The sequence below is a fragment of the Bidens hawaiensis genome, unplaced genomic scaffold (genome assembly GCF_021521415.1).
Source record: "Bidens hawaiensis isolate Kalapana, Puna unplaced genomic scaffold, B.hawaiensis_p1.1 tig00011901_1, whole genome shotgun sequence".
NCBI lineage: Eukaryota > Viridiplantae > Streptophyta > Magnoliopsida > Asterales > Asteraceae > Bidens > Bidens hawaiensis.
Window position 1 is genome coordinate 294,773 of NW_027491954.1, and position 12,909 is coordinate 307,681.

Genomic DNA, 12,909 nt, shown 5'->3' on the forward strand with positions numbered 1-12,909 from the left:
AAAAACAAACCAAAATTTCAGTTAACCAAACAGTTTAGCCTAGTTCTCCTTACCAATAACAAAACACATAAGAAATCGTGACTGAACCAAACATATAGAATAGTTGTTTAGCATTTTTCTTCACTCGGGAATCATCTGCTCATTGTCAGCATCCCCTTCGGTCTCAATAGTGGGTTTTGATGGTTGGCTACTTCCAGGAGCTTGCCTCTTCTTTATTCCGCTAACAATATCATCTATTCTTAGAAGCATACAAGCAGCTTCAATGGCGGTCTTGAAGGTTTGTGCCTTCACATTATAAGCATCCCAAATCTACCAAAATATAATAATACATGTAACAAGTCAATTAATGCGTTAACTGTGATTAGGAAAACAAACTTATGAGACTAAGTATTGTACCTTTAGTTCTTTCATATCAGCAATTTCACCAGTATTCCCATCTATACCTGTCCAGGCATTCTCACCATTTGCATGCTGTAAGCATATAACATGTAAAATTCATCAACAAAATTCTAAAAAGTCCAAGCACGGTACACATACACACATTCACAAACAGAGAAGAAAGCAAAACTAATGTTTTCGAATGAAAAATAGGTGACTTGCCTTCCCCTGAAGAGCAGTCATGGTTCTAATAACATTGACACCACAGTTTTGTGCCAATGTTCTTGGTATAGCCTCGAATGCCATAGCTGCAGCTTCATAAGGCCACTGTTTCAATAAATATAGAAATCAACATCAATAATATTCACAAAATTTATTCGCCATGAGAAAGTAAAATGTATGCTTTCAGAGAATAACACAAACTACAAACAGAACCTTTTCAATTCCTTCAATCGATGAGCTCTTCTGCTTCAGTGTAGCAGAAACAGTCAACTCAGTTGCACCGCCACCAGGGACAAGTTTGGGATGCTTTAGAATATTCCTAGCCACCGACATTGCATCCTATCAACAATAGAAAGATTTTTAACTAGACGTCCTTAAATTATAGTATAACGTCACACATTGCTAGAAGTGACAATTTTGATTCATTTAGTTATGAACAGGTCGATTCAGTTTATGCATAAAACCTTTAGATCAAAACTGAAATAATGTAACTTTCTTGAATCAAAAACGTGTGATCCACTCCAACGCATTTTGATCCAAAAAGCTGATGTGCGATGCACACGCATCACGTCAAGGTTTATGTTATTAAAAATACTAAAAACTATTTATAAATAATTATTTAACTTGTTAACTTTTTTTACACACAAAAAAAAACTATAAATTAAAATATATAAATTCCAAAAAACTATAGTATCACCAAAGAAGTCTTATGTATAGCCAAAATAAGTCATTACCTGTACAAGTAGCCTATACACAAGGTACAAGTAACCTATGCAGAAACTCACTTTAACTCAAAAATGCACTCAACAAGCCGCATCGCACGCAGTTTAAAAACCAAGATGACTTCTAAAATATCACTTAACATGCATTAATAAAAAGATCAAGTCGCCTTAATTGTATTTCCAATGCATAAAATCTTTAAAACCATTCTAAAAAACTAAATATTATAGGAAAAGAACATAAAATGTGTAATCAATCATATTTAACACTAGCATTTATAATAAACTATGAACTCATAAGAGAATGAATGTTTCAAATCTACCTGCAGGTTCCTCTCAACTTCATTCAGAAGATCCTTGCTGGCACCTCGGAGAAGAATCGTGCATGCTTTTGGGTCTTTACAATCCACAATATACGCAAAAAACTCGTCACCAATTTTCTTAACCTCAAAAAGCCCGGCCCCGGTTCCAACATCTGATTCTTGAAGTTCATCAGGCCTATTAACAATAACCGCTCCACACGCCTTAGCAATTCTATTATTATCCGTCTTCCTTAACCTCCTAATTGCACTAACTCCCGCTTTACTAAAATAATGACACGCCAAATCACTAAGACCTTTTTCTGTAATTACCAAATCAGGCTTGAACTTAAGTATTTGTGCACAAATGTTTTCTATGTATTCTTCTTCCATTTTCAAGAGTACTGCCCAGTCTTCTTCTCTGAGCAACTCTGCATTTGTTTGATTCTCACCCTTTTTGTATTCCAAAGGGCAATCTAGTAAAATGACACGTGGATTTATGATTTTTCTTTTCATTTTTCCCGGGACCACAACATCTTTGTTGAACATGACACCTTTGAGAACTTTGGAGTCTTCTAATTGGCCACCTGGAATTTTTTCAACCTTGATGTACTTTTTAATGTCAACCTCTCTTATACCTTGACCTAGGTCAACACCAACTGTTGTTGTTGCATCGAGTGCTAAATCCTAGAACATAAAAAAGACCATGATTAGTAACAAAAATAGATCATTTGTGAGTAAGATGACAAAAACTGCCCTTGTGTACAAGGCACATGACTGAACTTAACCTCAAAATCTAACGTTTGTTAGTGGAAAAAACGTAGGCCGTCACAAGATATGAAGTTATGAACATATAGAATGATTTCTGTTATTTCCTTAGCTTATACCTTAAGGACGAAAAGTGAAATATTATCATTTTTCATAATAGAAAAAACTAGGGTTAAAAACAATATTCATATTTTTAATCATAGAAAAACATCTAATACTATAGGGTTCCAGAAATGACTGAAGCGAACCTTGTATTTACTTATTGAAGTAATATGAGATTAGCAAATGTAAATTGGGCAAATAAAAGCTATTTACAAATAAAAAAGAAATATTGCTTTTAGATAGAAATTTTTTTTAGTTGTCTTCACAGACGGGCAAAGATAGTGCATAATTAACAGTTTATGACAACTCTAAAAAAAGGAAAGTTATTAGATACTCACTGCAATTAGATCCCCAAATTGACTTGTAAATTTTGTGCCAATACAACTCTTCACCAGTCCCAGCATCATTGAACCTGTAATGCAAGAATTTCAAAGAAAAGAACGAGAAAAAGCTTAATTCAATCATAAAATTATGTCATTAATAACATGAATGTAGTTCATATAGTAAGTAAATATGTAAATGTGGCCCATTCAAAGCTGCAACCATTTACAGCCCCATTTACAAATCAAATGTCACATCAGTGCAACTAACTGGCAAGTATTCAAGAAATGCCACATTAGTTCAACTAAATGGCAAGTATAAGAAAAGAAGAAACGAGGGAGCTTACGATCATTCACATCAATAGACATGGAGATTTTGTCCAACACAGCAAGGGCATCTTCAAGAGCCTTGTTGTAAGCTGCAAATATATCTCTTTATTTGTATCTTGTAATTTGACAATGTCAAGATAATAGTTTAAACATCATGATTCAAGAAAAGCATACCTCGACAAATAACCGTAGGATGATATTTCTTGTCAATGAAAGCTTCCGCAACATGAAGCATCTCACCAGCTAAAAATTTTAATTTAACAATACACGGTGTAAGTGTAAATTTAAAAGAATGTAAAACGAAGTCGTTACAAGTTTAAAAATTGAGGAAAAAAACTGATTGTGTATACCAAGAACAATGACTGATGTAGTTCCATCACCAACTTCTTCATCCTGTGTGCGGCTTAGTTCAATCATTGACTGCAAATTATTTTACAAAAACATGATTTAGAAAACACCGTAAAACTCAAAAGAACCAAAACATGTGAATGACAAATGAAAATGATATAATCACTAAGGGTCGCTTTGATTCAATCATATTCTAAATAACTCCAGCAACGTAAATACCTTTGCAGCCGGGTGAGCAATATCCAACTCACGCAAAATGGCGTTTCCGTCATTGGTGACCACAATTCCTATAAAAAAATTGCTTTAAACCCGTGTTGACATGAAATAGATTAAACCAAATTACAAACGTTGAAAGATATTAGAAGTCACCTCCTGCAGCATCAAGCAACATCTTTAACATGGACCTTGGACCCAATGTGGTGCGAATAATATCAGCCACGGCCTATAATAAGAAAAAAAAATGAATTCATCGTTATATGATGGACTTACATGTTAAAAGATAGAAGTGATTTAGCATGTGAAATAGTTTAACAGAAGCAAAATGCAAATCTAAAAACAAATCAACACAAATGAAATGAATTTGTGTACCTTAGAAGCCTGGATATTCGCATGATGCACCTTAGTTCCAGATTCACGAGTGAGCGAATCCTCTACAAATTTCAAATAGTAAACACATGAGCTGTCATTTCAAAAAAAAGCAGTTAATCTGTTTCCACTTGATTTTCAGTATCTCAATGATGTATACTGGAGTTCAAATATAAATGCTTCTAATGATGTTCTTGTGATCTTATGTAAATTTATTTCACCATTCCTGAATCACTTTTTCATTTCCAACAGTGATATGTTCATATTAAAGTCATGTTAGGTGAGATTAATCACAGAATATGAAGACAGTGATTGATAAAAATCTAAACCTCACAAAGCTCAAAGTTGAAACTCTTCGAATCCAAAATTACAATATATTATAGAGAAAATATTTGTAACATACGGGATTCCTTTTAAAAAATAACATTCTCCAGGTATTTGCCTCAATCGAGCATACAAATTAACAATTACAATAATAAGTAACATAGAACAACAATATATACAGTTTTCCACTAACAAGGTTGAAATCAACACTAGAAGATAAATATTAAACCGTGTATTGCTGCACAGACTAGTAAGATGCTAATGAAAACACTAAAAAAATCCATAAATTTGCATCCGAAAGACGGTAAAACCTAGCTTAAGAATGCCAACACATATATATTTTCTGAAACAGAAAATCAAATCAAATCCAGATTCCATTGAATCGCAGGTAAACCACACGATTCAAATCTCGAAAACACACACAACACGTCAGCACCTACTCTCACAAGTAACATTTCACAACTAAACTTGTATACTCTCAAATTCCAGTTAAAAAACATCACCTAAACAATACTATCTCTTCACTACACATCGGCGCTGAAAATGCTAAACCTAATGAATTTACAAGCTCTTAAAAATATGACGCTAGCGTCAACAGAAGATCAGTGTAAGCTAACAAAAGCACTAATTAGCCGTAGCAAATCACGAGATCAGAACATATGATATTCGAAACACGTGTTTGAGTGCGAGGAAGGCGGACTTACTGAGAACGAGAACCGGCGCCTGCATATTTGTAGAGGTGAGTGTAAGAACGCTAGGGATCAGTCTTCGGAGCTCAGTCTAGGGTTTCTCCTTTGCTTTTGGAAATGGAGAATATACGAGAAGGAGCGGTAGAAGCACTTGTCAGCGGCGTTGTTTTAGGACTTATTTTAATGGGCCGTTTGTTTTTGCTGATCCAGCTAAAGGGCCCATTATAAATTTTAAGGTGTTAAATATTCGGTTTTGAACTTATTAGATCGAAAACTGGACCGAGTCAAATCGAAACCGTTTGAAACCGAAAAAGGTTATATGTTTCAGTTTTTCATTCGGATTCGGTTTCAAAGATCTAAAGTGGTTAACAAGTTAGTATAAGTTTTATCATTTATCCCAATTCAGTTGTGGTTTTAGTCCAATTTAGTCTGATAAAAGATAATGGTTATTTGAATTTTCGGTCTAAATCGAAAATCATAACAGATAAACACCCGAAGTTAAATAAAAATTTTCAATCTTGGATTTGTTAAAGGTGAATAGGTTTGTTAAAAAATAACTTGGAAACATTACAATAGAGTGAAGGATCGTCAAATATGTTGATCCTACTATGTTAAAACAGTATCATTTTAAAAGTGCTAATAAAAACATATCATAAAAAAGTCGAAGAACCATTCGTTTATTAATGAGCCAAGTATCAATGATGAGGGTATATCTCCCTACTAACCGTTGCAACAACACACAAAGACGTAAGGACATACTGCAACATTATTATATCACCTTAACTAGACCTTGTCAGCATCACGAGGAGAACCTTGGCTAAGTAAGGTATGAAGGTAGTGGCATTTAATTACCTTAACAGACTTATCTTATATTATAAATACAACTCATTAGTTACTCATTATCGACACACTTATTGTCATGCTCGAGCTTGGTTATGGGATAACACTCCATGCCCTAACGAGGCTGAAAGCGTTCTCTTCTCTTGTAGGATTTGATAGATTGTTCATCTTCAGGCTAATGTATTCCATATATTCGAGCTCTATAAGGAAGACGTATCATTGGTCCCCCATCATGTGGGCCCAGACGATGATCAGTAAAGTAGTCGTCATTTCTTGGTGGAGTTTAAGGATACAAGAGAAGTCGGGCCTTTTTGGTGTAGCTAGTTAGTTAATCAGCTGCCATTCTGTTACATAAAGAAAAGAAAAGGAAAACTAAAAATCAAGCACAAGTAACTTACATATTAGAGCATTCACATCGGAGCGTTCATCTATATCTCTGTAATTTATTTTTCCAAAATCTCACATTCTACCCTCTATCTCTATATGAATCTTACTTACAAACACTTATTTTATTTTTTTATACACTCACAAAAATTACAGAGTTGAAAATGATGTATACTTCAGTTTTTCATAAAATTTTCTCTACCACAAAGAATACAATATAATGGTGTTTTAGTTGGTTTCTCTACCTTTTCCTCTTATATAAAAAAAACATGGATACAAAGGCTCTAATGTGAATACTCTTAACCACCCCGTTAGTTATAGTTATATGGAAGTAGGGAAGATGGTGATGAATCTTTGATTCATCTGTTAAAGATACATAATTCTCTAAAAATTATTAAAGATGAAACACCTTCATGGATTCAAGAAGAACATTAATTTCATACTTGTAGTTTTGCTTCTTAGCATTATGCTTATCAAACTTTTCTGAAGGCCAAATCTTTGGCGAAACCATGTTTTGGCTACACAGAAACACCTTCAATGGTAATTTAATTTAGTAACATGATACTGATAACCCTTGAATGTCATATTTGTCATTTTATTTATGCAACGGTAGCAGGACTACAGTCAACCACAAGTTTTGTTGAGCAGAAATACACATCAAACACATGTTCAAAAGACTTCATAGATTCAGAAGCTTAACAATTTTCATTCATATAGAAAAAGAGATATTCTTCTTCTAATTCTTCACACCTAGATCCTAACATAAACGTAACATATTACAACCCTCTAAATCATCCCAAAAAACACCATAACATTCATTTACCCAACATCGCCATAGCAATGTAGATTAGCATCCAACAACAAACTAAGCTTTCTTCGGGGACTTGGTCGACTTCGATGGCGACTTGGGTTCCTTTGCAGCCTTGTCATGAGCCTTCTTGGGCAAGAGAACCGGATTGATGTTCGGGAGAACACCACCATGAGCAATGGTCACACCAGCAAGAAGCTTTCCAAGTTCATCATCATTTCTCACAGCCAACAACACATGCCTCGGGTTGATTCTGTTCTTCTTGTTGTCCCTAGCAGCATTTCCAGCCAATTCCAAAACCTAATCCCCATTTCCAAAATCACACACAAATTATCCCCAATTTCAACATCATCTTCATAAATTCAAAGCACACAATCATCCAATTGATTCATAACATACTTTTCATTACATATGACCTGTTACTAAACTCATTTGGTCATGATTTCACTTGTTAACCTAGATTAAACCCCAAATTCAGCATCATCTTCATCAATTAGAAACACAAAATCATCCAATTGATTCATAATATTAATTTCCATTACATATCAGAACCTATTCAACCTACAAACGACCGCTTACTAAATCCGTTTAATCATGATTTCACTTGTTAACCTAAATTTAGCCCCAAATTCAGCATCATCTTCATCAATTAGAAGCAAACAATCATCCAATTGATTCAAAACAAAAGTGTTGTTATATATTAGAAACAGTTTAGCCTAATTACAAAGGATCAATCACTAAACTCAATTAATCACAATTCCAATTATTAACCTAATTTCAGATTCAAAACATCAATGAAACTAAAACTAAACAATCAATTACTACATTTCTAAACAAATCAACAAATAAACACATAATTAATCAAACTATTAACCACAGCGTCAAAAACCTAATTCCTAAAATTAAAATTAAAATTAAAATCACCTCAGCAGCAAGGTATTCAAGCACAGCAGCGAGATAAACCGGAGCACCAGTACCAACACGCTTAGCGTAGCGGCCTACTTTCAGGTACCGGCCGATCCTACCGACGGGAAACTGAAGACCGGCCTTGACGGAGCGTGTGACCGGCTTCTTCTTCGGACCGCCTGCTTTCCTTCCGGCAGCACCTTTTTTCAACTTTCCTCCGGCTTCCATGGCGACTTGTGGAAGAAATTATACGGTTTTCCGGCGACTATTTGTTAGATGTGAGAGGATAGAAAGAGATCAGCGTGATGATAGGAAAGGAATGAGGGCTCATTTATACGGTTTTCTTTCTTTTGCTCGTCCTTGTGGTTTTTCGTTGTGGATGTTTTGCGCCGTTGGATTGGGTTTAATCAAGGGTGGTGTTTGGTGATTCCGGTGAGTGGGTGTGAGCCATTTGGATCATGACATGTGGAGGGGGTGGTTTTGTTGTGGAGTAATTGAATTTTGGTCATTGTGGTTTGGGTCAAGTTACTGATAATGTTTATTGCAATTTACATAAGAAAATATAAAACTAAAATTTGAATTGAAATATTAGTTAATTTTAATTTTAATTTATAATATATATAATAATATAAAACGAATGTACCAATAATAATAATAATAATATATGATTTCTTAGATTACATGTCTATTTAAAAATTAAATCATTTTCTTTAATATATTAATTTTTCTAAATATCTATTTTGTAACGTAACAACAAAAATATGTATACATGTATATTTTCTAATTTGAAAAACATTTTCATATGTAAAAAAACGGATTTAAATCACAAAAGAAAAAAAATGAATTTAATGGATTTGTGACATTAATAGCTAATTAACCTAATATTTATTTCATATTACAAAATCCGAACAGTTTTTACATACTATTCTCTAATCCGCCTTATATATATATCAATATATGATTTAAATTGAGAATATTACTATTGCAATTAATCAATGTCTTCTAGATTAAGTGTATCACACCTTCATTATTGTAATTTTTTCTATTCAAGTCTCTTCTTTTGATTTATTATGTAACCACATATCAAACATTCTAACGAAAATCAATCTTTCAATTGACTCATAATCAACTTCTTTTGTTTTCAAACTTTTAAAACTTTAGCGCCATAGTGGCATTGGCCGCGGGTGAGCTCTTTTATTTGTAACTTTTTACTAAATTGATTAATAATAATAATAATAAATTGTCATATGTTTTTAATTATGACTTATTTTTTGCAACAATGGGTAAAAACGTGAAGGTGTTGGACGTGGCGATTGGGGTACTGTCACTGATAAGATTGAAGTGTAATTAATTACAAATTTAAAACATATAGACTTGCCGCATCTTGTAAGTCAACTTAATGCAATCATATATTGCTTTAATATTGAACTTTATGTTTGTTTTATGTTACATCTTATTTTATTAACAATACACAACAAAAAAATGTATGCTTGGCCAATGCCAGAGAAAATGCATTGTGTGGTTAGAATAATTAGTTCTTTTGGTAGTTTATTTTATTTAACGGAAGGTTTCTTTTGAGAGACTAGTTGCATATACAAAAAATATACTTACTTTCATTCTTATGACAATTTTCTTCAAAAAGTTGCAAAGTAGTCCTTTTTACTTTTCTCAAATTTGTAAATTCTACACTTTTTAGTACTTGTAGTATATATATTCGAATATATATTTGTAATACATTTTTTACATAATTATGTTTTATGTTTAACATTTAGTTTTTTTTATTTCAAACTTTTAATTGTATTAATTTGCACATTAACAAATCTCGTGTAATATGCGGGTTCTAAAGCTAGTTTTAGCATATTATAAGACTAGCTTTATAACCCCTGTGATACATGAATATCTAAAGGAAATACAATTAAATTATAGAAATTAAATGATTAAATTTAAAAAAAACTATATTTTATAAAGTTAAATGGTTTTATAAGTTTAAAACATATTTTCTAATGTAATATTCATACGTATACGTCATGAATTCTCACATAATTTCTTCGTAATCTCGAAAAGGAGCCCTTAATGATTTTATAAGTTGTCATTATATTTTTTTATGGAATAGCATATTCTAACAAAAGATAATAACATGTTTCATTACAAATGACTTAAAAGGGAACATCATATATAAAATTAACATGAATAAAACATTCTTTTATATTACAATTTCGAACGAGATGGATGAAAATTCCATGGATAAGATGTTTCATTATAAATGACATAAAAAAGAACATTGTATATAAAATTAGCATGAATAAAACAAACTTTTGTATTACAGTTTCGAAGGAGATGGATGAAAACTTCATGAATCCATAAAGGTTGGATGAATATATGAGAATAAAATTGCGACTAATTCATAATTTCTTATTGTCTTTATCATCTTAGACCTATAAATATCATTCATTGAATTTTATCACATTCATCTTCTACACTAAAAAGTGTATCTAAATTGATTTATTAAAAAAAATGCTGATCTTATTTGATTAAATATATAAATATTTTGATTATATTGATATAAATAATTGCATGTTTTTAATCACTGTAATTTAGGTATATAGTTATTTCATTAAATGATAGATTGATATGTTTTATTTGCACTGACATAAATATGTTTTCATTAAAAATAGAAAAATAATTTGCGTGGAAAATTTAGGATATGAATGAATCTTTAAGTGACATGTGTTGCTAGTTATTTTCTTTTATTATAATACCAGCTTTAGAACCCGTGTGATGCGCGGGATACTTAAAAGAAATTGATTAAGTTATATGAATTAAATGATTAAATTTTAAAAAGAAACCTATCAAATTAAATGGTTTATAAGTTCAAATTATATTTTTCTAATAGAATAGTTATACGAATATGTGATGTATTCTCATATAGTTTTTATGATCACGAAAAATATGCACATGATAATTTTGTAAGTCATAATTATTTTTTTTAATGGAATAACGAATTCCAACAAAAGATGATGTATAAAATTAGCATGAATAATACAAGCTTTTGTATTACAGTTTAAAAAAAGATTGATGAAAACTCCAGTGACTTATGGAGGTTGAATAAATACGTGAGAATAAACTTGTTATTGATTCATAATTTCTTATTATTTTTATCATCTTAGACATATAAATATCGTTTATTAAATTTTACTACATTCAGTTACTACATTCAAAAGTGTATATAAATTGATTTGAGAAAAATGGTAGATCTAATTTCATTGAAGATATATAAATATTTTGATTATATTGACATAAATACTTACAAATTTTTAATCCATATAATTTATGTAATTAATTATTTGATTAAATGATTGATTGATATGATTTGATTACACTGACATAAATATGTTTTCATTAAAAATAAAATAATTGTGTTAGCGAAAAAATTAGGCTAACAATGAATATTAATGGCAAGTGTCCATAGTTATTTTCTTTTATTATAATAGGTAAATAAATATATATATTATATATATATATAAACACCTTGTATTTTAGTGATCTTAATTTAAGGGTTAGATGAAACTTACCATTCTCCCTCACTTGTCATGCATTTGATAATTTTATTTGGCATACTAACTCTCTCTAACATTTTTTTTTCATTTTGTGGCCGCACTTTAAAATATTAAATCACACTCTGTATTTTTTTTCTTCTTTTGTGTTTATTGTCACTTTTTTTCATTATAATTGATCATAACAATAATAATATTATCATGCGTCATTATATTTATAAAGCTCAAGCCCGAACCAAAGGAGGGACGAGGTGGGCTACAGTCTGCGGCCCACTCTATATTTAGGGCCCGAAACGCATAGGAATATATATATATATCATATTGCTTTAGAGAATTATTTCAATTTAATGCAAATAGTGGAATGGAAAATCTTTTCGTATTTGTTTCAAAGAGCCCTCTTTTCTTGCAAGTTCGAGTCTTCCACATGTCGGTTTTGTAGCTGCTTTTTTTAATAAAATGCAAACATAAAGGGGAAAAAAATAGGCCCCATTTTTAGCCCCAAACGCAAACGCTTACTAAATTGCCCAACAAATTTACTTATTTTCTATTGTTGATTGCGTTTCGTGATTTCTTTTTATTGTTTACTGTATCATATTTTATTATGTAATTGACCTGAATTGTTAGCCCATCTAAATCATAATTTTACCATTACCATTAGCCATTTAAATCATTATTGCTATTGAGAATGATATATTAGAGAGTATGGATTACAAGGAGTTGATTGAGAGCTTTGCTTTAAAAATGCGATGAGGTTCACAATTCATTTAAGTATTTAAATTAAATCATTTTGCTATAGTACGCGTTATTTTGTTTAGTGTTACCACAATTATTTAAATTATATATGAATTATTGAGTTTATATTAAGGGACCTACTTTTTTACTAGCTCGGGCCCGAAAAATTAAAGGAATTCTATACAATTCCTTTTCAACACCCGTCCCTCTTAGTTTTGGTTGCGTTTTTGTTGCCAAACATACTTCATACTTCAAGCAAGGCTGTGACATGTTTGATTGTTATGTATCCCTACTTATTATTTTTAAATTGTTGTTTACATTTGTAGGAGAAGCCTCGTTCGTGGCACATCGATAGAAGTTACATCATTGGACCACAACTTATCGCACATAGTACATCTTCAACCATGTTTGATGACCCGCTCCGACGACATTCTTGTGACATTTTAGTCAGATCTGAATATTCTGGTCCAAACAACCAAAACTGGTCTTAAACATCAAAATATGGACCGAAACTAATCCAAAACAGCATAAACTAGCCCTGAAGTAGCCTAAAATAAGTTTAAAACCCCAAATACCGGTTTGTTTATACGTGCGCATTGCT

General features: G+C 31.7%; 2 protein-coding genes across 2 annotated transcripts; both read right to left on the bottom strand.

Annotated features, from left to right (window-relative positions):
* Positions 1-68: 68 nt before the first annotated feature.
* LOC143539528 (T-complex protein 1 subunit gamma) lies at positions 69-5,172 on the bottom strand. The gene is made up of 13 exons (XM_077032820.1): positions 5,100-5,172; positions 4,075-4,136; positions 3,856-3,928; positions 3,706-3,773; positions 3,489-3,558; positions 3,313-3,381; positions 3,156-3,227; positions 2,827-2,900; positions 1,643-2,305; positions 814-939; positions 601-705; positions 397-471; positions 69-309 (listed from the first exon to the last, which is right to left on the bottom strand). The coding sequence occupies exons 1-13, from the start codon at positions 5,122-5,124 to the stop codon at positions 121-123; spliced, it is 1,671 nt and encodes a 556-aa protein (XP_076888935.1). The 5' UTR covers positions 5,125-5,172; the 3' UTR covers positions 69-120.
* Positions 5,173-7,025: 1,853 nt separating this feature from the next.
* Positions 7,026-8,250, bottom strand: LOC143539529 (histone H2A-like). Its single transcript, XM_077032821.1, has 2 exons — positions 8,041-8,250; positions 7,026-7,416 (listed from the first exon to the last, which is right to left on the bottom strand). The coding sequence occupies exons 1-2, from the start codon at positions 8,248-8,250 to the stop codon at positions 7,174-7,176; spliced, it is 453 nt and encodes a 150-aa protein (XP_076888936.1). The 3' UTR covers positions 7,026-7,173.
* Between the last annotated feature and the right edge of the window lie 4,659 nt (positions 8,251-12,909).

Coding starts and splice junctions, on each gene's coding strand:
- LOC143539528 (XM_077032820.1), bottom strand. CDS start 5,124: ATGCAGGCGCCGGTTCTCGTTCTCA. Junction 4,137..5,099: donor GGCGCCGGTTCTCGTTCTCA/GTAAGTCCGCCT, acceptor TGAAATTTGTAG/AGGATTCGCTCACTCGTGAA. Junction 706..813: donor CGATTGAAGGAATTGAAAAG/GTTCTGTTTGTA, acceptor TTATTGAAACAG/TGGCCTTATGAAGCTGCAGC.
- LOC143539529 (XM_077032821.1), bottom strand. CDS start 8,250: ATGGAAGCCGGAGGAAAGTTGAAAAAAGGTGCTGCCGGAAGGAAAGCA. Junction 7,417..8,040: donor TTGAATACCTTGCTGCTGAG/GTGATTTTAATT, acceptor AATGGGGATTAG/GTTTTGGAATTGGCTGGAAA.